Source organism: Salvelinus alpinus, chromosome 7 (genome assembly GCF_045679555.1).
Source record: "Salvelinus alpinus chromosome 7, SLU_Salpinus.1, whole genome shotgun sequence".
Taxonomy (NCBI): Eukaryota; Metazoa; Chordata; class Actinopteri; order Salmoniformes; family Salmonidae; genus Salvelinus; species Salvelinus alpinus.
This window is the reverse complement of record NC_092092.1, coordinates 32,380,702-32,405,201: the sequence shown is the minus strand read 5'-3', so window position 1 is coordinate 32,405,201 and position 24,500 is coordinate 32,380,702. Positions and strand designations below refer to the sequence as shown.

The window sequence follows — 24,500 nt, the reverse complement described above, 5'->3', positions numbered from 1 at the left end:
TAAAGGAACTAGATCATGGTCTCACGTCAGATAACGGTCGTGTCGCGGTAGAATGACACCATCTGACAGAAGACAATGGAAACTAGATACTAAAAAAGAGAGCAATACTATCATCATTGACGTTCTATATTCTATTACTACAGAGGTTTAAAATGAGACTTACAGGAACTCGTAGACAATAAGAGCCCTTATACGTAACCGAACGACACATCTGATTTTAGTATGCAAGAACAGGAGAAGATGAAGAGCAATTGATGAAAAAGTTGGAATTTACAGACCTATACCCTCCCCCACCCCTCCACCACAAATTCACACCCTCTCGTCTACTCAAACACAAACACGCACCTTGTCACGGTCATCATCGGTCTCCATGCGGCAGAAGGAGTTCACTGACAGGTCGTCTCGCAGGTCCTGCTGACTGTCGTTGTGAGGCGGCTCCACGCGACCACTGAAGAACAGCACGGTCTCTGGACTGGGGTTAGGCCAGGATAATACACCCTGTTTGTCCACACAACACAACACCTGGCGAGAGAGAGAGAGAACAGAGTTATACCAGTTCATTTCGACGACAAAAATAGCGACGAAAATATTCGTCAAACACCTACATTACAGTGGCGATTGACAGGACGATAAGACTAAATCGTCCTCAACTGGCAGCTTCACTAAATAGTACCCGCAAAACACCAGTCTCAACGTCAACAGTGAAGTGGCGACTCCGGGATGCTGGCCAGACTATTTTCGACTATTTTTGTCGTCGAAATGAACACTGGTATAACTCTGTTATATATATAAAACTTTGTTAAAGCAAGGCCCGTGAACTCTCATGTATTTTCTGCATTATGCAATGATATGGGCAGCAACTATGCAACCCTTTTACAACATAGAGAAAGAAGTGCACTGGTAATCAAGGGGCAAAGAATTGACACGTTTTTTTTAAATTGAGAGACGAGCTTAAAGTTCTTACTGACCATAATTTTCACTTGTCTGACCACTTGCATGATGACGAGTTTCTCACACGACTGGCCTATCTGGGTGATGTTTTTTCTCACCTGAATGATCTGAATCTAGGATTACAGGGACTCTGCTACTATATTAAATGTGCGGGACAAAATTGAGGCTATGATTAAGAAGTTGGAGCTCTTCTCTGTCTGCATTAACAAGGACAACACACAGGTCTTTCCATCATTGTATGATTTTTTGTGTGTGCAAATGAACTCAAGCTTACGGACAATGTCAAATGTGATAGAGCGAAGCACCCGAGTGAGTTATCCCTTTCATGACCTGCCTCCAGTCCACTTACCGATATCTGAACAAGAGAGCCTCATCGAAATTGCAACAAGCGGTTCTGTGAAAATTGAATTTAATCAGAAGCCACTGTCAGATTTCTGGATTGGGCTGCGCTCAGAGTATCCTGCCTTGGCAAATTGCGCTGTTAAGACACTGATGCCCTTTGCAACCACGTACCTATGTGAGAGTGGATTCTCGGCCCTCACTAGCATGAAAGCTAAATACAGGCACAGACTGTGTGTGGAAAATTATTTAAGACAGAGACTCTCTCCAATACAACATTGCAGAGTTATGTGCATCCTTTCAAGCACACCCTTCTCATTAACCTGTGGTGAGTTATTCACAATTTCAGGTGAACAAATAAGGTTTAATATGTAAGATGGTTAAATAAAGAGCAAAATTATTGATTGTTATATTATTATTATTTATGCCGTGGTCCTATAAGAACTCTTTGTCACTTCCCACGAGCCGGGTTGTGACAAAAATTCACAATCATTCTTATGTTTAATATACGTATCGTATTGTGTGTGTATGGCAGGCTTACAATGATGGCAAAAAACAGCATTTGAGAGTGCATTGGCCCTGGTGCTAGATTGGGTACGCAGCTGGAGGTTGAATGTTTGAAGGGGTACGGGACTATAACAAATTTGGGAACCACTGCCCTAAAGTAAATTTAATTAAATTGCCAAAATTATATAGCCTTATTAGCCTACTCCGGTCTATACATGAATAAAAAAAATTATTCAAAATAGGTTACTAAAGCATGATTTGGCCACAGAGGATCATTAGCTTCTTAAAAAAGATATATATATTTTTTAATCGCATTGCCTACATTCGGAAGGAAAGGCAGCACACAATTTGGTCAAGTTAGTAGAGGCCAAGCCGGGCATATTACAATATTTCCAAATACAACCACGGGAAAACATAGTTTGGAAAGCAAAATGTTTTTATTGCTGTAAAGAGAAGACAATGAAAAAACTAATCTGTCTTTTAGTTATAAAAATGATCAACTTAATTGAGCGAACAACAGTATAGCCCATCTTATTGGCACCAGCATCGACAATATCCCCAGTGAGTGCTCACTGTGTATATTCACTATTTATCATTGTTGGGTAAGTGCTACTTAAAAGTTTGTTTTTGGACAATATTTCCTCCTGCAGTTTAGATGGACGTCTTATTCTGTCTCCCCTTCTAATAGGCCTATTATATGGACAATGTCGTTTTTATTGATCCATTTGTCAGTGTCAGCAGAGTAGGCTACCCTGTAATTTATCGCATTTAAAAAAAAGTTTGCTAATGCCTAATATTAGGAAAGTTAACCTCTTAAAATGTAAAGCCCCCATATTTGGGAACCCTATTAGATTTTTTAAATTCTATTTAGTCTGGTATGAGAACAGTAGCCCCTATCTGCAAAAGCAGGGTGTCTGCGGAAAGCTGAGTATCTTGGTTATTGATCGGTGCCTTCAAAGCTTTTGTGTGACTTACTACCATATATGGGCATACACATTTATAAGAGCAGGCCGAGCCGATGACCTCATTTCAAGATGGCTGCTACCTACATTCCAGTTAACATTGTGAAGCATAAACAAAATACGTTGATATACACCAAAAGCCAGGACTCCACAGAACATGAGGATATCTTAATTGTCTGCCTGTGACCTACCGTTAGTGATCACCAGCCCCTAGAGTCAAAATGTTTATTTTACAAATGTTTAGGCTACTAATTTGGAGAAGCTTAGTTACCGTGACTAGACAGTCACAAGGAATTTGACTACTTACGACAGAACTTCGATTATAATATAGCTACAGCGTGTCATGGGGCAGGGCTCCAGACTATGACCATTTAGTAGCATTTTGTGACCTTGTACGAGTAAAACAATTTATTTGGTCTCATCAGTGCGATCTGAACATTCATTATAATGGTCACCTCACTCAAAAGTTTCAAAACTTGATTTGGTCCAACAGTAAAGTGCATTATCTTCATGACTCCATTAATGAAAGTGTCTGCCCAGCCCCTGGGCTTGTTTCACTGGGACCTGCTTCTGTGATGAGCGAGCCACTCTCCGAGAGATAAAAAAGGCTTGTGATTGATTGTATAACATTTCAAAATTCATTTGTGGCAGATACATAGCTTTGGAAGAAACTGTTGTTCTCAGCTTTCTGTGGGTATAATTTTAATTTGTCATATCTTAATCTTGAGCTCAATAGCAACTATTTTACAACCAAGATATTTGATATGGCTTTAAGATCATTGCGTACGAAATGACCATCGGCCATTGCAAGTGCATAAGGTAGCAGGAACTGCAACGTTTTTTTTGGGGGGGGGGAATTAGCCCCTCCCAAAAATAAGAAATAATACTTCAACACTTTAAGCAAAACGTTCTGATCTGTTGCACTTGCCTTTTTTTAATGTAACCTAGGCCTACTGGTTGAATTTGGGATCTATCATCCCACAACTGTCCCAGAGTCTGTTCAGAATAGGCTATTTCTTTCTCCACAAGCTGACCAATAGAATAGTTCAAATGTTCTACTATGGGGACAGTAGCTTGACATAGGCTAGTGATGTTGCTGTTTGTTATTGGTGTTGTTGGCACAGGAAAAGTAAATGTGGACAGTTATTGTAACATCTTCAAAGTGCACATCAGAATTCGGTAATGTTCTGTCATTCTGAGCACCATGGGTAGAGGGCCTAATCAGGTTACACACCCAATGTATATCGGTCCGGGTAAGTTAAAATGTTCCTGGTCAAATGTCCTGCGCCACATTTACCTAATGCAAACCCTGATAAAGCTGGAAGCAAATTCATCTCTATTGAACAAAATTCATAAAATTCTGGAACCCTATTTTAAAATTCAAATTTAACAATACCTTGTCAACCAACAATCACTTTTCATGACAATCACTGGATTAGGTTGTACATCAAAACATACTGGATTATGCTGTTTGGACATGTTAGATGAAAATATATTTATTGAAAAGCATACCATCTCAGTAGTCTATTACATAGTCAAAAGCATACCATCTCAGTAGTCAAAAGCACTATGAATGACTTTATTGAGGTGATTAAACATTTTTTATACTGTGTGACACCACAGAAAATAATTGGTGCGACCAAATCATGGGCTGGTGCCACCAAGAGAAAATGTTAGTTTGGAGCCCTGTCAAGGGGTGTGATTTTTTATTAGCTGCAGAGGAATGTGTTCTTCTGCCAATTTGGCTGTTGGGAAGAGAATCATGCAATACGATATATATATTTTTTTATTTACAATTTTTTCTCCCCAATTTTGTCATATGCAATTGATTGTCTTGTCCAATCGCTGCAACTCCCGTACGGACTCGGGAGAGGCGAATGTCGTGCATCCTCTGACACACAACCCCGCCAAGCCGCACTGCTTCTTGATACAATGCACGCTTAACCCGGAAGCCAGGCGCACCAATGTGTCGGAGGAAACACTGTACACCTGGTGATTGTGTCAGCGTGCATGCGCCCGGCGTGCCACGGAAGTTGTTAGAGTGCGATGGGACAAGGACATCCCAGCCGGCCAAACCCTCCCCTAACCCGGACAACGCTGGGCCAACTGTGCTTCTCCTCATGGGTCTCCCAGGGGAAACCGGCTGCGACACAGCCCAGTATCGAACCAGGATCTGTAGTAACGCAGATAGCACTGCGATGCAGTGCCTTAGATCGCTGTGGCACTCGGGAGGCTCATGCAATAGGATGTTACGCAGAAAAATATGTCGGTAGGACAAGGCTATGTATGTTTGTGCACATGGAAGGCAGTAATTTATGTTTACTAAAGGTTATTGAGGCAATAAAAATGTGATGTGACTAAAATGAAAGGGCATTTAGTTGACAAAAATGTCCAACTAGACTAAATCATTATTTAAATGACAAAAATGTGACTAAGACTTAATTATATTTTAGTCAAAATGACTCAAACTAATCTCTCAATCAATCTAAGAAGATTACTGCTGGGCTAGGCAGGGTGGGAAACATTTATTTGATTGTTTTTGTACCTATAACCCCCCTCTGAATATTTTTTACTAAACTAAATAGACAAAAAAATGATAAAAAGAGTGCCAAAATGAACACTGTTATACACACAACAACACTGTCTCCGGACTGGGGTTAGGCAGGATAATATACCATGATTGTCAAAACAACACCGAGAGAGCGAGAGCGAGAGAGAGAAAGGGTCACACGCACACATACAAACTAGTACTTACAGTGACAGAGCCGAGTGTGTGTAGCAGGCTGGAGGTGTAGCAGAGAGTCTGGGATTCTCCCTTCAGCACGCCCACCAGGTGTCTCCACACACACCGCAGCATCTCCTGCACACACACAGTTACGCTACATCACATTTACACCCACTACTGGGAAAAAAGATAAACATAGTTGACTAAATTTTACGTTTGTCAGACATAAGAACGCAAATCTGGTCTCTTGTTGAAAGGAGTGGACAACCCTCAACATTGCTTGTGTAGATCGCAATCTGAAATGAATGGTGAAGATTAACGCAGTAAGACTGTCATTACATTCCTCAATCAAAAACCTGCTGAAATTCCAAAGACTATGAACGCTATTGACATATTGAAATTCATGTCTTCAAAAAAAAAAATCAGTCAAGACTTGCTGCTAAGGCGATTGAATAGAGCTGCTACCATAGTATAGGAGAACAGACTGCAGAATTACAGACTGCAGAATTACAGACTGCAGAATTACAGACTGCAGGGTTAGATGAAGCACTTTAAATAGCCTTTATGCACGATTGCAGTCAGTAGCATCTATTCTACAGCATATATTCTACTAGCTATATACTAGTGGCAAAGTGAGAACACCTCAAACTTTCCCAAAAGGCTTGGAACCTCAATGCGAGTAAACACTACATTGGTAGACGTCCTTTAGATGTCTTGAGTCTGACCTTACACTCTCAGATGCTTCCTTTCCTTAACTCCTTTCCTTATGAAATCATATTGCCAATCACCAATTAGGTCCTTTTCAGATTAGTGTTCATCAAGTAAGGCACTTGAGGAAAGGAGGGTGTTTGAGAGTAAAAGGAGACGGCTAGTGGGGCTGATTTTGCCATCATGCATTACAAGCAGGCGGGCAAAGTTGGCAGTCACAGGCTCAGGGTAGGGGCCAATCCAGAACCAAGCTCAAGCCCTTCCCCTTCTAGCGGGGAGGGGGCTGGGGGTTAGTTCATGACTGGGCCAATATGTCAGTAGCGCAGCAGGGGCTGGTGGGGACTGGGGTTTGTGGGTGTCGAAGCGTTACGTGATCAGGTGAAGAAATGGTATGAAGACAAATTACCAAAGCAAGATTAGTCAAATTTGCCCTCCCATCAGGGAAGATCTGATTGGCTGACAAATAGAACTGATAGAAAGATATCGTCATGCCAGATGAAGAAAATCAACAAAATAAGAGAAACAATGCAAAACTAAATACATGATTGGAGTACTAAACTCGAACAACAAAAGAAAATACGTGAGAGTGTGAGCTGCGTACAGGGTTTCATGGTGGGTGGTGCAGTTGCGAGAGTGGGCAGCGTGAGGACAGGGGGAGGGAGCAGGAGTTGAGAGTTTATACCTGGGAGGACACCGCTTCAGTGTAGCTGCTTAGAGTGTCCTCAGAGAACTTAGCAAGCTGGGGTGAGAGAAGAGGCTAGTTAAACCACACCTCTCTGTCTCTCACATGGCACGCGAGTGTGTGTGTGTGTGTGTGTGTGTGTGTGTGTGTGTGTGTGTGTGTGTGTGTGTGTGTGTGTGTGTGTGTGTGTACGCGTGTGTGTGTACGCGTGTGTGTGTACGCATGCGTGTGTACGCTTGTGTCTCACCAGGCCAGTAGGAGAAGCTCTGCTGGACTCAGCCAGGACGCTAGCCTCTCCATAGGCATTGACCAGCACCCACATGACAGGAAACAGCAGGGGAAGGATGGGCAGCACTCCCATCAGCTGGAATACACACAACACTTACTACAATAAGGAGAATCTGCTATATCTCATCTCTGGATGAGATTCTGTCCCCAACAGGTTAAGCCTACCCTGACATATCATGTATGAAAAATAAGGAGAAGAGGCACGACCAAGAAGATGTGTTGAGTCTCCATACCTGCAGCTGGATGAAGTTGAAGCGTCCAGGAGTGAGGCCGGGGGCGTCACAGAAATAACGCACTGTATTCACGACCAAGAACGCCACCTATAGAAGGAGAGGCATGACATATGAGGGACCGCATCCAGTAGATATAAAGAATTAACTGTGCATCCGTGTGTGTGCGCGCTTGTGTCTCACCAGTACTATAGGGCAGGCGAACTTGGCCATGATCGACTGCACGGTGAACCTCTCATTATCCAGGGCTGTGATTGGTCGAGACAGAGCCAGGTCAAGACTGTTCCTGTACAGTACAGAGTGGAATTCAGCCAGGGGTGTCAGTCATTTTAGATAACTTTATGGGACAGTTTACTGGACCCATGCAGATCAAGCCTAATCCTGGAGAGAAAAGCATGATGTTTAGTTCAAGCGTAGGCTTAATCTGGGTATGGGAGACTGCTTAAAAAGGACACACTGAGCCGTCACAAGTGACAATTTCAGGCTTCCTTCGACTCTAGTTTCATGATTTGCGCAAACTTTATCCTCGACTTTCTCCAATAAGAATAAACTTAATTTGTGTAGCACTTTTCAATATAAATAACAAAGTGCTTCACATCATAAAATAAAAGCACTAACAAAGAAACAAAGACTGGAGAAAGGAGAATGAAGAAAGATGGCTCCTCCTCCTCCGGCAATTGTTGGATAGCAAACTATCTAGTGGTGAATTATTACCTCAAACTCGTTCACCTCAAATCAAAGTATGTCAGACGGTCCAGCCTCAAAGGTGGACTTGAGTGGAAGCATTACCGACCTGACACTGTCGAGGATGGGGGTGCGGACCACCCTGAAGAGGCGGTGCTGCTGGGGGCTCTGGGGACCCCTCTTCTGGTCCCCCCGGGGGGAGGGAGGAGGGGAGAGAGGTGGGAAAAGGTCACCAGGCTCCAGAACTATATGCTCATCATCCTAGAGAAGGGAGATGTTGAGGACACAGGGAGTGAATACAGGTGAGAGACATACACATACCTCATCCTTGATTTTGTATGTATTATGGATCCCCATTTCCTGGGATCCAGCTAAATTAAGGCAGTTATACAACTTTTAAAACATTACAACACACTAAGTGTGTGCCCTCAGGCCACTACTCTACTACCACATATCTACAATACAAAATCCATGTGTACGTGTGTGTATAGTGCATATGTTATCATGTGTAGGCAGTCATTGTAAATAGGAATTTGTTCTTAACTCACTTGCCTAGTTAAATAAAGGTTATATTAAAAAAATGTAACGTGTGTCTGTGCGTCACAGTCCCCACTGTTCCATAAGGTGTATTTTGATTAGTTTTTTCAAATCAAATTTTACTGCTTGCATGAGTTACCTGATGTGGAATAGAGTTCCATGTAGTCATGGCTCTATGTAGTACTGTGCTGGACTTAGGTATTGTGAAGAGACCTCTGGTGGCATGTCTTGTGTGGTATGCATGGGAGTCCGAGCTGTGTGTTTGTTTTTAAACAGACAGCTCGGTGCATTCAGCTTGTCAATACCTCTCACAAAATACAAGTAGTGATGAAGTCAATCTCTTCTACTTCCGAGTCAGGAAGAAGAAAAAAAATGACTTCCGTCTCTGAGGAAAGCAAAGCCCTCCTGTCCCAGTGCTATGATGTCTCCCTCTACCCATCCTCTCCTCCCTCCATCCCTCTTTCTCCACCCTCTTCACCCCTCTCTTCGTACCTTGATGCCTCTGAGGGAAGCGAAGGCCTCCTTTCCTGGCCGTAGTGCTATGACGTCTCCCTCCACCAGTAGGGACACAGGCAGGTTGACCAGCTTGGAGTCGCGGTAGGCCCAGTGGAGCGACCAGGAGGGGGAGGAGGGGGTGTACAGGTCAGGGTAGAGGGAGGGAGACCACCTCACCCCATTACCAAAATCTGCCCAGCCCGACAGGTAGTCTGGAGGAGGGAGAGAGTGCGGAGGGTAACTTAAAAGATAGGATCACAAAACAAAAATGGTGGAAACTTGCCAACCTCAAGTAGTGTTTATTTCACATTGTTTTCCCTCCAACTGTCCCAATGTCAACTATTCTCCTCTATATCTCCTCCCTCCATCCCAATCTCTGCTCTTCCGTTCACCGTTGAGCTGATTGATGATGCTGTTGAGCCGGTGCACCATCTCAGTCCTCCTCAGCCTCTGCTGTCGACCAATCAGCATGAAGCTCAGCGTGAAGAGCAGGAGGAGGGCTGCAGCGTTCACCAACTCGATCCCAGAACTAGAGAGAGGAGAGGAGGAGCAATGTGTCAAAATGGACTTATTTCACTGACTGTTTTGTCTTCCTGTGTTTCACAACCTTAGTTCACCTTGAAGTATCTCTGATAGGAATATTTGGGTTGCAGTTACAGAGGAGCCGTCTACCTAATAAACACTAAGGCCGCCACAATTGCCCTATAATCGTGTAACCGACGGTTACGGATGAAGAACATCCTGAAAATAAAATAACCGTTAAAAAAAATGAACAGCTGACTGAAGACGGGACCGCCAGGAATTCGTGAGGTTGAGTCTGTTTCTGCAGTAACATGGACTCTTAACGTGATGAAACTTTGTTGCTCCTTGCTGAACTTTGTTTTACTCCGTGTTGTAGCCTTGTAGTCTTCGGTTGCCTAGGCCAGTGTTTCCCAACTCTGAACCTCGGGGACCCCCAAACAGTACATTTTTATGTTGTGGACAAGCACACCTGATTGTACTTGTCAACTAATCATCAAGCCCTTGACAAGTTGAATCAGGTGTTTTTGTCCAGCGCTACGATAAACGTGTGTGTACTTACGGGTACTCGAGGACCGGAGTTGGGAAACACTGTCCTAGGCAATGCCCCTCTCCCTTCAGCAGCAGCACATATAGAAAATAATGAATAAAACAGGCATGGAAGCTCTAACCCTGGCAATTTGACTGGTAAACTCACAATGGCTGCCTGGTATTATGATGCAATAATTTTCATTGGTAATGTAGAATGTTCATTCAAGTGAATACCGATGTGGCTCACGCAATGGAATGTACTTTTTGTATATACAGTTGAATCAACAAATCACAGCACAGAGGTGCATCGCATTAGTACACTTCTTGCTTTTACTTCCTGCTTTGCTCTCATGGGTACACTCGGCAATGGCCACCAGTCCACCCATTATGCCACAATTGACTTGAATGGGGACGCCGGTTCTATTCCTAAGGCAGCACAAGCAATCAGGAGCGGAGGAGGAGAAAATGTGTGTCTTAAAAAAACAGTAACACTTTCCTTGACACCCAGCGTCATATTGGTCATAACCATGTCATAATAGCTGACATAACCTGTAATATGGTCATAACACTTGTGGCATATATTGTGTTATTTTATGGCTGGTTATGACGCCTACATAAGAGCGTGAAAACCCACAAAACCTACCACACAAGGCAAAACACTCCATTACACCATAAAAATACTGTTGACAGGTATGCTATGTTAAATATATACATTTACCATATTACATTGTCATTGTAATTGCACACACATTGATGTCAGACATGCACCTACCCCAATGCTCTGTTGCTGATGACTGGGATGAATGCAGGAGCAGATATCAGGAGCAGAACAAAGACACCCTGTTTTTGACTGATGGCTGACATAAGGGCATGTACGTGATAGGCCTATCTGGCTTATATTACTATGATAGTTATAATGCTTCTTAACAGTGACATAAAGTGTATTTTCTACAAGTTATTTCAAAATATGATTAAAAAAAACATGACTAAAGAATTCATTACAACAAAGGATGTAAGAAAAAAGAAAAATGAAAGGAAAATGCTTGGCAGGGAAAAAACGAATTTGAATAAATGCGTGTTTTGACAATTGTGTGTGTGTCATAACCAGACATAAAATAAGACAATATGCAGCAACAGATTCAGACCCCTTCACCTTTTCCACATTTTGTTACATTACAGCCTTATTCTAAAATGGATTAAATTAATAATTCCTCAATCTATACACAATACCCCTAATGACACAGTGAAATCAGGTTTTAAATGTTTTTTTAAAAATGTATTAAAAATAAACAGAAATACCTTACTTACATAAGTATTCAGACCCTTTGCTATGAGACTTGAAATTGAGCTCTGGTGCATCCTGTTTCCATTGATCATCCTTGAGATGTTTCTACAACTTGATTGGAGTCCACCTGTAGTAAATTCGATTGATTGGATATGATTTGGAAAGGCACACAGACCCATCTATATTAAGGTACCACGGTTGACAGTGCATGTCAGAGCAAAGACCAAGACATGAGGTCGAAGGAATTGTCCGCAGAGCTCCGAGACAGGATTGTGTCAAGGCACAGATCTGGGGAAGGGTAACAAAAAATGGTCAGACAGAAGCCACTCCTCAGTAAAACGCATGAGAGCGTTTTGGAGTTTGCCAAAAAGGCACCTTAAGGACTCTGACCATGAGAAATAAGATTCTCTGGTCTGATGAAACCAAGATTGAACTCTTTGGCCTGAATGCCAAGAGTCACATCTGGAGGAAACCAGGTACCGCTAATCACCTGACCAATACCATCACTACGGTGAAGCATGGTGGTGGCAGCATCATGCTGTGGGGATATTTTTCAGCGGCAGGGACTGGGAGACCAGTCAGGATCGAGGGAAAGATGAACGGAGCAAAGTACAGAGAGATCCTTGATGAAAACCTGCTCCAGTGCGCTCAGGACCTCAGACTGGGGCAAAGGTTCATCTTCCAACAGGACAACGACCCTAAGCATATAGCCAAGACAACACAGGAGTGACTTCGGGAGAAGTCCATTAATGTCCTTGAGTGGCCCAGCCAGAGCCCGGACTTGAACCTGATCTAACATCTCTGGAGAGACCTGAAAATAGCTGTGCAGCAACTCTCCCCATCCAACCTGACAGAGCTTGAGAGGATCTGCAGAGAAGAATGGGAGAAACTCTGCAAATAGAGGTGTGCCAAGCTACTAGCGTCATACCCAAGAAGACTCGAGGCTGTAATCGCTGCCAAAGGTGATTCAACAAAGTACTGAGTAAAGAGTCTGATTACTTAAGTTTTACATAAGATTTCCCAAAACAATTTCTTGCTTTGTCATTATGGGGTATTGTTTGTAGATTGATGAGGGAAAAAAACAATTTAATCCATTTTAGAATAAGGCTGTAACGTAACAAAATGTGGGGAAAAATCAAGGGGTCTGAATACTTTCCGAATGCACTGAATATGGGTCATGACAGTGTTATGACAAGTTATGTCAGCTGTTATGACATTATGACATGGTTATGACCGTGTTATGACACTGGGTATCAAGTAAAGTGTTATTACGGTGACTGCAGCCATTTGGATGGCCAATAACTACAGTCATATGAAAAAGTTTGGGCACCCCTGACAATTTCCATGATTTCCATTTATAAATAATTGGGTGTGTGGATCAGCAATTTCATTTTGATATATCAAATAACTGATGGACACAGTAATATTTCAGTAGTGAAATTAGGTTTATTGGATTAACAGAAAATGTGCAATATGCATCAAAACAAAATTAAACAGGTACATAAATTTGGGCACCGCAATAGAAAAATCACATCAATATTTAGTAGAGCCTTCTTTTGCTAAAATAACAGCCTCTAGACGCTTCCCATAGCCTCTAATGAGTGTCTGGATTCTGGATGAAGATATTTTGGACCATTCCTCCTTACAAAACATCTCCAGTTCAGTTAGGTTTGATGGATGCCGAACATGGACAGCCCGCTTCAAATCATCCCACAGATTCTCAATGATATTCAGGTCTTGTCTGGGGACTGGGATGGCCATTCCAGAACATTGTACATAAATGCCCGGGTAGATTTTGAGCAGTGTTTTGGGTCGTTGTTTTGTTGAAATATCCAGCGCCGGCGTAACTTCAACTTTGTGACTGATTCTTCAACATTATTCCCAAGAATCTGCTGATATTGAGTGGAATCCATGCAACCCTCAACTTTAACAAGATTCCCAGTACCGGCACTGGCCACACAGCCCCACAGCATGATGGAACCCCCACCAATTTTTACTGTGGGTAGCAAGTGTTTTTCTTGGAACGCTGTGTTCTTTTGCCGCCATGCATAACGTCCCTTGTTATGACCAAATAACTCAAATCTTTGTTTCATCAGTCCACAGCACCTTATTCCAAAATGAAGCTGGCTTGTCCAAATGTGCGTTTGCATACCTCAAGCGACTCTGTTTGTGGCGTGTGGGCAGAAAAAGCTTCTTCCGCATCACTCTCCCATACAGCTTCTCCTTGTGCAAAGTGCGCTGAATTGTCGAACGATGCACAGTGACACCATCTGCAGCAAGATGATGTTGTAGGTCTTTGGAGGTGGTCTGTGGGCTGTTTTTGACCGTTCTCACCATCCTTCGCCTCTCCGATATTTTACTTGGCCTGCCACTTCTGGCCTTAACAAGAACTGTGCCTGTGGTCTTCCATTTCCTCACTATGTTCCTCACAGTGGACACTGACAGCTTAAATCTCTGCGATAGCTTTTTGTAGCCTTCCTCTAAACCATAATGTTGAACAATCTTTGTTTTCAGGTCATTTGAGAGTTGTTTTGAGGCGCCCATGTTGCCACTCTTCAGAGGAGAGTCAAAGAGGACAACAACTTGCAATTGGCCACCTTAAAACCTTTTATCATGATTGGATGCACTTGTCTATGAAGTTCAAGGCTTAATGAGCTCACCAAACCAATTATGTGTTCCAATTAATCAGTGCTAAGTAGTTACAGGTATTCAAATCAACAGAATGACAAGGGTGTCCACATTTTTGCATAGCCTATTTCTCACATCTGATTTAATTTCATACAACTTAATATTGCTACACTAAAAATCTTTGTCTGGACAATACCCCAGTACTCAGCTTTTATTAGAAAATGAATGGCATGCCACTGTGATCATTTTCTGTGACGACAGAGTAAACTATTATGCAGCCTCAGAGGGGTGCCCAAACTTTTTCATACGACTGTATCATCCAAAATTCCATGACTGTCAGAGCCCTAATTAACACAAGCACACAGTTACACACCTGCCGTGCGGCTGGTCGCCGTAACAACAGAGAAGTCCCACCACCACCAGCAGTGTAAGGGCAGCTCCTGGCCAATGGAGACAGGAGTGTCGGTTGCCATGGTGAAGGAAGCTCTTCACCCACTGCTCCTATAATAACATCAACAAACAAAACACGCGTTTGACACATCTCAATACGCGTGTGTGTCCGTTTTTGGTTATACTATCCTTGTGGGGACCAGAAGTCCTCACAGGGATAATAAAACAAGGAACATTTGCGGGGACATTTCGCCGGTCCCCACAAGGAAAAAGGCTACTTTAGGCTCAGGGGTTAGATTTACAATTAGGGTTAGGTTTAGGGGTTTGGGGTTAAGGAAAATATGATTTTGAATGGGAATCAATTGTTTGGTCCCCACAGGGACAGAAAAACAAACGTGTGTGTTGTGCGCATGCGTCCGTCCGTGTGTGTGTGTGTGTGTGTGTGTGTGTGTACCTACCTGTGCAGTTGGTTGTTTTCCACGGCCTGTGGTCTGGTGCTGGTCAAGCAGAGTGGTGAGCTGGTCTCTCAGTGTCCCCAGAGCCTGATCAGTGGACAAGCCAAGGGTCCCCACCCCCTCCTGAAAACACACAGGAACAGACACGCGCACACAGACAAAAAACACCTACTTTGAAATCACATTACAGTCAAGAAAGATTCAAACATTTCAAAAGGCCACAGATTCATGGACACTGGACACTAAAAGCACCTTCTCCATATAGCTAGGCGGCCCATGACAGCTGACACAGCAGTACCATACTAGCTGCATTGCCTTGGTCTTACGCACAGGCGTACAGACACGCACAACAATCAAAATAAACAGATGTGCATAATCAGCCATTAGCCCAAGTTCACATTTGTTGCCCCAAGGTTTTCTGCGCTTCTGTTATATGGCTTTAATAAGCAAAAAAACTCATTGTTAAATCGTTAATAAGCTAAACTGAATTTTACTATCACTAAGGAGCTAAACTCACCGCTGTCAATAGGATTGTATGGTTTTATGATTTTAATGAGCGTAATAAAGCAGAGACTATGTGATGTACGTTTCATGATTCATCTATGCACAACGGAAGTGACGCAAACTGCAGAGAAACAAGCATATCTAAATGTCAGTGGGAACCCAATCTTTTCCCACACAACTTCATCTCTGCGCTGGTTTTAAGCTCTACATCCCACACAGCTATAAATAACTCACAATTCTCCAGAGTAGGGAAGCCTGCAGAAAATCCTCCAGACATGGATAAACACACAAACGCACCCTGCGCATAACCCTGTTTTAAGCAGAGCACCGACAACACGCCCACCAGCAAATTGACCTGGATTAACCAAACACACACAGACACTTTTCCCCTCATTTCTCTTCCCCACCCATCAGCTCTACGGACCTTTCATCCCCATTCGGACTTCTTACTTACTGTCCCCCTCTTCCGGAACCAAGTTCTCAGCTCCAGATCCAGGACCATGATACAATGGTTCCTTTTCTTTCTCACTTTCTCTTACTGTTGTCTGCTCTGTGCACAGGTCATCGATCTACTAAAAAGAGCAATAGTGTATCCAGGTGTGGAAAGTGTGTGTGTGAGCAGAGGAGAGGACAGAAAAGATCTGCAGGGAAGGAGAGCGTCTGATGACCGGAGAGAAAGTGCACCCAGGGGACTAGTCAGTCTGACGTTAGAGCCTGGGTGACACTGCTTCAGCATCCTAATGCCTCCCTAGCCTGTCTCATCTGCCGCTTTTCTCTGTCTAGCCCAGCCCTACCCCAGCCCAATACAGAGTGCCGGCTGGACTGTTCTGGCTGAATTTCCCTCTTTCTGTGCAGTGGCTGGCTAGATGATACTGCTGATACAGGAGAGTGACCAAGCCAGGTCTGCCAACAGAGAGAATGAGAGACAGAGAGAAGGGGAGGGGGAGAGAGACTGGCCTCACTGAACCCTGGCCCCAGTTCCAGAGAAAAAGACTGATTAAGAGAGAGAGAGAGAAAAAGACTGATTAAGAGAGAGAGAGAAGAGAAGAGAAGAGAAGAGAAGAGAAGAAAAGAGAGGGAGAGAGAGAGAGAGAGAGAGAGAGAGAGAGAGAGAGAGAGAGAGAGAGAGAGAAGGCAGATGAAAGCTGAAAGAACAGAAGACATAAAAAGAGTGCATGGGCAGGAAGAGGAAAAATGAGATGCAAAAGAGAGAGAGGGGAGAGAGAGAGAAACTGGCCCATCCAGGGTTGTGCTTTGTTCCGTTCCAGCCAACACAGCACATAATTCAACACTGCAGCAGTGGAGGGATGGAGGGAGAGAAACGAGACAGACAGAGAGACGTCAGTGAACCTGGGTTCTGATCCAGAGAGGTGAAGAGAGTAGAACAGTGTGAATGCACCCACAGAAACACGAGAGTCAAACACAGTCAGAGTACATAGAACATACAGTTGTGGCCAAATATATTGGCACCCTTGCACTTTTCTTAAAAAAAATGAAAATATTCCAACAACAAAAAACTGTTGGTCTCCACACTTTGTTAGAGCTGGGACGACAAACCAAAAATGATCGATACTGGCCAAACCAACCAGTTATCGTTGACATTTTGCTGATATCGTTCATTACGATAAACAACCTATAGGGCCCTACTAGAGAAATGTGAAGTTTGAAATGTGTTACAGTCTTTGGTTTTTCCATATTCAGTGCATTCGGAAAGTATTCAGACCCCTTGACTTTTTACACATTTTGTTGGGTTACAGCCTTATTCTAAAATTGATTAAATAGTTCGTTTTTTCTCATCAATCTACACACAATACCCCATAATGACAACATAAAAACAGGTTTTTAGAAATGTTTGCTAATGTATATAAAATAAAATACTATCACATTTATTCAGACCCTTTACTTAGTACTTCGTTGAAGCACCTTTGGCAAACCTGTATTTGGGTAGTTTATCCCATTCTTCTCTGCAGATCCTCTCAAGCTGTGTCAGGTTGGATGGGGAGAGTTGCTGCACAGCTATTTTCAGGTCTCTCCAGAGCTGTTCGATCAGGTTCAAGTCTGGGCTCTGGCTGGGCCACTCAAGGACATTCAGAGACTTGTCCCAAAGCCACTCCTGCGTTGTCTTGGCTGTGTGCTTACGGTCGTCATCCTGTTGGAAGGTGAACCTTTGCCCCAGGCTGAGGTCCTGAGCGCTCTGGAGCAGGTTTTCATCAAGGATCTCTCTGTACTTTGCTCCGTTCATCTTTCCCTCGATCCTGACTAGTCTCCCAGTCCCTGCCGCTGAAAAACAACACCATGCTTCACCATAAGAACGGTGACAGGTTTCCTCCAGACGTGACGCTTGGCATTCAGGACAAAGAGTTCAATCTTGGTTTCATCAGACAAGAGAATCTTCTTTCTCATGGTCTGAGAGTCCTTTAGATACCTTTTGGCAAACTCCAAGCAGGCTTACCTTCTGGAAGGTTCTCCCATCTCCACACAGGAACTCTGGAGCTCTGTCAGAGAAGGGCCTGGGTCACTTCCCTGACCAAGGCCCTTTTATTTATTTATTTATTTTATTTAACCTTTATTTAACCAGGTAGGCAAATTGAGAACACGTTCTCATTTACAATTGCGACCTGGCCAAGATAAAGCAAAGCAGTTCGACACATACAACAACACATAGTTACACATGGAGTAAAACAAACATATAGTCAATAATACAGTGAAAAAAATAAGTCTATATACAATGTGAGCAAGTGAGGTGAGATAAGGGAGGTGAAGGCAAACAAATATATGTATAAATAAATAAAAATATAAAAAGGCCATGGAGGCGAAGTGAATACAACACAGCAAGTAAAATAAAAACTAAAAACACTGGAATGGTTGGTTTGCAGTGGAAGAAAGCGCAAAGTAGAGACAGAAATAATGGGGTGCAAAGGAGCAAAATAAATAAATAAATAAATACAGTAGGTAAAGAGGTAGTTGTTTGGGCTAAATTATAGATGGGCTATGTACAGGTGCAGTAATCTATGAGCTGCTCTGACAGCTGGTGCTTAAAGCTAGTGAGGGAGATAAGTGTTTCCAGTTTCAGAGATTTTTGTAGTTCGTTCCAGTCATTGGCAGCAGAGAACTGGAAGGAGAGGCGTCCAAAGGAAGAATTGGTTTTGGGGGTGACTAGAGAGATATACCTGCTGGAGCGCGTGCTACAGGTAGGTGCTGCTATGGTGACCAGCGAGCTGAGATAAGGGGGGACTTTACCTAGCAGGGTCTTGTAGATGACCTGGAACCAGTGGGTTTGGCGACGAGTATGAAGCGAGGGCCAGCCAACGAGAGTGTACAGGTCGCAGTGGTGGGTAGTATATGGGGCTTTGGTGACAAAACGGATGGCACTGTGATAGACTGCATCCAATTCGCTGAGTAGAGTGTTGGAGACTATTTTGTAAATGACATCGCCGAAGTCAAGAATTGGTAGGATAGTCAGTTTTACAAGGGTATGTTTGGCAGCATGAGTAAAGGATGCTTTGTTGCGGAATAGGAAGCCAATTCTAGATTTGACTTTGGATTGGAGATGTTTGATGTGAGTCTGGAAGGAGAGTTTACAGTCTAACCAGACACCTAGGTATTTGTAGTTGTCCACATATTCTAAGTCAGAGCCGTCCAGAGTAGTGATGTTGGACAGGCGGGCAGGTGCAGGCAGCGATCGGTTGAAGAGCATGCATTTAGTTTTACTTGTATTTAAGAGCAATTGGAGGCCACGGAAGGAGAGTTGTATGGCATTGAAGCTCGCCTGGAGGGTTGTTAACACAGTGTCAAAAGAAGGGCCAGAAGTATACAGAATAGTGTCGTCTGCGTAGAGGTGGATCAGAGAATCACCAGCAGCAAGAGCGACATCATTGATGTATACAGAGAAGAGAGTCGGTCCAAGAATTGAACCCTGTGGCACCCCCATAGAGACTGCCAGAGGCCCGGACAACAGACCCTCCGATTTGACACACTGAACTCGATCAGAGAAGTAGTTGGTGAACCAGGCGAGGCAATCATTAGAGAAACCAAGGCTGTCGAGTCTGCCGATGAGGATGTGGTGATTGACAGAGTCAAAAGCCTTGGCCAGGTCAATGAATACGGCTGCACAGTATTGTTTCCTATCGATGGCGGTTAAGATATCGTTTATGACCTTGAGCGTGGCTGAGGTGCACCCATGACCAGCTCTGAAACCAGATTGCATAGCGGAGAAGGTATGGTGGGATTCGAAATGGTCGGTAATCTGTTTGTTGACTTGGCTTTCGAAGACCTTAGAAAGGCAGGGTAGGATAGATATAGGTCTGTAGCTGTTAGGGTCAAGAGTGTCCCCCCCTTTGAAGAGGGGGATAACCGCAGCTGCTTTCCAATCTTTGGGAATCTCAGACGACACGAAAGAGAGGTTGAAGAGGCTAGTAATAGGGGTGGCCACAATTTCAGCAGATAGTTTTAGAAAGAAAGGGTCCAGATTATCTAGCCCGGCTGATTTGTAAGGGTCCAGATTTTGCAGCTCTTTTAGAACATCAGCTGACTGTATTTGGGAGAAAGAGAAATGGGGAAGGCTTGGGCGAGTAGCAGAGGGGAGGGCAGTGCTGTTGTCCGGGGTAGGGGTAGCCAGGTGGAAAGCATGGCCAGCCGTAGAAAAATGCTTATTGAAATTCTCAATTATAGTGGATTTGTCGGTGGCACCCTTCTCCCCCAATTGCTCAGTTTGGCAGGGCAACCAGCTCTAGGAAGAGTCTTGGTGGTTTCAAACTTCTTCCATTTAAGAATGATGGAGACCACTGTGTTCTTGGGCACCTTAAATGCTGCAGAAATATTTTGGTACCCTTCCCCAGATCTGTGGCTCAGCACAATTCTGTCTCGGAGTTCTACAGACAATTCCTTCGACCTCATGGCTTGGTTTTGGCTCTGACATGCACTGTCAACTTACCACATTGAATTTACCACATGTGGACTCCAATCAAGTTGTAGAAACATCAAGCATAACCTGTGCTCATAGCAAAGGTTCTGAATACTTATGTAAATGTGATTTCATTATTCCATTTTTTTATAAATTAGCACAAAAAAAATACAAATATTTTTGCTCTGTCATTATGGGGTAGTGTGTGTAGATTGATGAGGGGGAAAAAATATTTGATCAATTTTAGAACAAGGCTGTAATGTAACAAAATGTGAAACAAGTTGAGGGGTCTGAATACTCTGAATTAACTGTATAACGGACAGGAGAGGCTCTAACAACGGGAATTCCAAACCACCTGTTGTATAATGTGAAATACTGGAGCATGGGCATGTCATTTTTATTCACAGTTACGTTGTTTTGAAATTTTGCTCCAAATAGAAATTGTGAGAACAATAATAGGACCAAAGCATAGTTTACATTGTTTAAGGGATATACCAGTGAAGACCACCTCTTCCAGGGCAACAGGAGACACTATATCTCTCCATATACTCAGCCAGGGGCCAGAATAACCATGTCTAAACCAATTTAGGATGGGATGAAATGCTAGTGCCAGGAATTACAATTTAAAAAGTTTAGTATGGCTAGTCCTCCTACATCTTTTCCGCTTTACAAGTTTGTTCATTTTATAGGGCTCGCGTGCGTACCTTGCCATATGTAGTGAACAAAAATATAAAAAGCAAACCCGCTACAGTTTGAACGTTTTTACTGAGTTACAGTTCATATGAGGAAATCAGTCATTAGGCCCTAATCTATGGATTTCACATGACTGGGAATACAGATATGCATCTGTTGGTCACAGATACCGTACCTTAAAAGAAATGGGCCTCTGGATCTCGTCACGGTATTTCGGTGCATTCAAATTGCCATCGATAAAATGCAAATTGTGTTTGCTGCTTATGCCTTCCCATACCATAACCCCACCATGTGGCACTCTGTTCACAATGTTGCCATCAGCAAACTGCTCGCCCACATGACGCCATATACATGGTCTGCGGTTGGAAGTACTGACAAATTCTCTAAAACGACATTGGAGGTGGTTTATATGTTAGAGAAATTAACATTAAATTCTCTGACAACAGCTCTGGTAGACATTCCTGCAGTCAGCATGCAAATGGTGCGCTCCCTCAAAACTTGAGACATCTGTGGCATTTGTGTGTCACAAAAGTGCACATTTTAGAGTGGCCTTAAATTGCACCTGTGTAATGATCATGATGTTTAATCAGCTTCTTGATATGCCACACCTTTCAGATGAATGGATTATATTGTCAAAGGAGAAATGTTCACAAACAGGGATGTAAACAAATTTGTGCACAAAATGAGAGAAATAAGCGTTTTGTGCGTATGGAAAATTTCAGGGATCTTTTATATCAGCTCGCGAAAACATTTGACCAACACTTTACATGTTGCATTTATATTTTTGTTCAGTGTAAATTTTGAAATCACACTATGTATTTTATTCCAATAGCCAGAAGATGTAGACAATTATTTTATTTTTTGCCGTGGCAATAAAGACCTGTAGAATAAACCCTCCTCACAGCTGCCCATGTCCCTTAATGTTGATTCTGTGGTGGCTACTGACAAGGAGCACATGGCTGAGCTCTTTAATCACCACTTCATTAAGTCAGGATTCCTATTTGACTCCGCCATGCCTCCTTGCCCATCCAACATCTCATCTCCCACCCATCTAATGTGACTAGCCCCAATGCTCCTCCCTCTTTTCCCCATGCCCTGCTACAAAGTTTATCCCTGCAGGTGGTCACCGAGTCCGAGGTGATAAAGGAGCTCCTTAAACTTTACCCCCAAAAACATCTGAGTCAGATGGTTTAGACCCTTCATTAACTTCTTTGGGACAGGGGGCAGTATTGAGTAGCTTGGATAAAAAGGTGCCCAGAGTACACTGCCTGCTACTCTGTCCTTAAAGCTAGAACATGCATATAATTAGTAGATTTTGATAGAAAACACTCTGAAGTTTCTAAAACTGTTTGAATGATGTCTGTGAGTATAACAGAACTCATATGGCAGGCAAAAACCTGAGAAAAAATCCAACCAAGAAGTGGGAAATCTGAGGTTTGTAGTGTTTCAACTCTTTGCCTATCCAAGATACAGTGGAAATGGGGTCATGTTGCACTTCCTAAGGCTTCCACTAGATGTCAACAGTCTTTAGAACCTAGTTTGATGCTTCTACTATAAAGGAGGAGGGAATGAGAGGGGATTGAGTCAGAGGTCTGGCAGAGTTTCACGAGCTGGTCACGCGCATTCACATGAGAGGTAGCTTGCGTTCCATCGCATTTCTGAAGACAAAGGAATTCTCCGGTTGGAACATTATTGAAGATTTATGATAAAAACATCCTAAAGATTGATTCTATACTTAGTTTGACATGTTTCTACGAACTGTAATATGACTTTGTCTGAACCAGCTCGCCTGGACCTGCCAGCCTGTCATCAGTAAAGGATGGACTTTATCGAACAAATCAAACATTTATTATGGAACTGGGATTCCTGGGAGTGCATTCTGATGAATATCGTCAAAGATAAGTGAATATTTATATTGCTATTTCTTACTTTGTTGACTCCACAACATGGCGGATATCTCTTTGGCTTGTTTGGGCTCTGAGCGCTGTACTCAGATTATTGCATGGTGTGCTTTTTCAGTAAATTTGACACAGCGGTTGCATTAAGGAGAAGTTTATCTAAAGTTCCATGCATAACACATGTATTATCATCAACATTCATAATGAGTATTTCTGTAAATTGATGTGGCTCTCTGCAAAATCACCAGATGTTTTGGAAGCAAAACATGACTGAACGTAACGTGCCAATGTAAACTGAGACCTTTTGATATAAATATGAACTTTAACGAACAAAACATACATGTATTGTGTAACATGAAGTCCTATGAGTGTCATCTGATGAAGATCATCAAAGGTTAGTGATTCATTTTATCTCTATTTATGCTTTTTGTGACTCCTCTCTTTGGCTGGAAAAATGGCTGTCTTTTTCTGTGGCTATGTATTGACCTAACATAATCGTTTGGTGTGCTTTCGTCGTAAAGCCTTTTTGAAATCTGACACGTTGGCTGGATTCACAACAAGTGTAGCTTTAATTTGGTGTTACATTTTTATAGTAATTTATTTGAATTTGGCGCTCTGCATTTTCACTGGATGTTGGCCATGCGGGACGCCAGCTTCCCACATATCCCAGAGATGTTAAGGTTGCTGCCCCTATCATTGCCAAGCCTGTCTCCCCTCTCTGGGGAGGTTTCCATTGCTTGGAAGGCAGCCACTGTGCATCCTTTATTGAAAGGGGGAGATCAAGCTGATTCAAACTGTTATAGTGTAATTTCTATTTTGCCATGTTAATCAAAAGTGTTGGAAAAACATGTCAAGAATCAACTGACTGGCTTTCTTGACATCTATAGTATTCTCTCTGGTATGTAATCTGCTTCCCGCTCAGGTTATGGATGTGTCACTGTAACCTTAAAGGTCCTAAATGATGTCACCATGGCCCTTGATTCTAAGCAATGTTGTGCTGCTATTTTTATTGACTTGGCCAAAGCTTTTGATACGGTAGACCATTCCATTCTTGTGGGCCGGCTAAGGAGTATTGGTGTCTCTGGGGGGTCTTTGGTCTGGTTTTCTAACTACCTCTCTCAAAGAGTGCAGTGTATAAAAAGTCAGAACATCTGCTGTCTCAGCCACTGCCTGTCACTAAGGGAGTACCCCAAGGCTCGATCCTAGGTCCCAAGCGATTCTCAATTTACATCAACAACATAGCTCAAGCAGTAGGAAGCTCTCTAGTCCATTTATATTCAGATGATACAGGCTTATACTCAGCTGTTGTATTTGGCGCATGTGACAAATAAGTATGATTTGATAGGCTGATTCAGGAGAATGTTTTGTGCCTATTTGAATATAAAGTGTACTCTTTTGCTTTAGGTTATAAGCTAGCCAGGCATTAATGAGGTTGTAATCAGTATAATGTTGGAGAGCTTTGATTGCCTGTGGATAGTACTTGGCCTTATTAGATTTGTCCAGAATGGACATAGAATCATATGAATTTGGAAAGTACACATAAATAAAGTCAATTTTCTTACCATTCAAGATACATTTAAGGAAAG

General features: G+C 42.9%; 1 protein-coding gene across 5 annotated transcripts in view; it reads right to left on the bottom strand.

Annotated features, from left to right (window-relative positions):
• tmem94 (transmembrane protein 94) overlaps window positions 1-24,500 on the bottom strand; it is a 36,314-nt gene that overhangs the window by 9,169 nt on the left and 2,645 nt on the right. For 4 of the 5 annotated variants that reach the window (XM_071409887.1, XM_071409888.1, XM_071409890.1 and 1 more), the window contains exons 3-13: window positions 14,920-15,039; window positions 14,445-14,572; window positions 9,501-9,637; window positions 9,106-9,320; window positions 8,186-8,337; window positions 7,576-7,678; window positions 7,396-7,482; window positions 7,122-7,238; window positions 6,875-6,931; window positions 5,515-5,619; window positions 346-522 (exon numbers count right to left, since the gene is read on the bottom strand). In XM_071409887.1, coding sequence (XP_071265988.1) covers window positions 346-522; window positions 5,515-5,619; window positions 6,875-6,931; window positions 7,122-7,238; window positions 7,396-7,482; window positions 7,576-7,678; window positions 8,186-8,337; window positions 9,106-9,320; window positions 9,501-9,637; window positions 14,445-14,572; window positions 14,920-15,039 — 1,398 coding nt within the window. The remainder of the gene's footprint in view (window positions 1-345; window positions 523-5,514; window positions 5,620-6,874; window positions 6,932-7,121; window positions 7,239-7,395; window positions 7,483-7,575; window positions 7,679-8,185; window positions 8,338-9,105; window positions 9,321-9,500; window positions 9,638-14,444; window positions 14,573-14,919; window positions 15,040-24,500) is intronic. The other variant, XM_071409891.1, reaches the window with a different exon arrangement.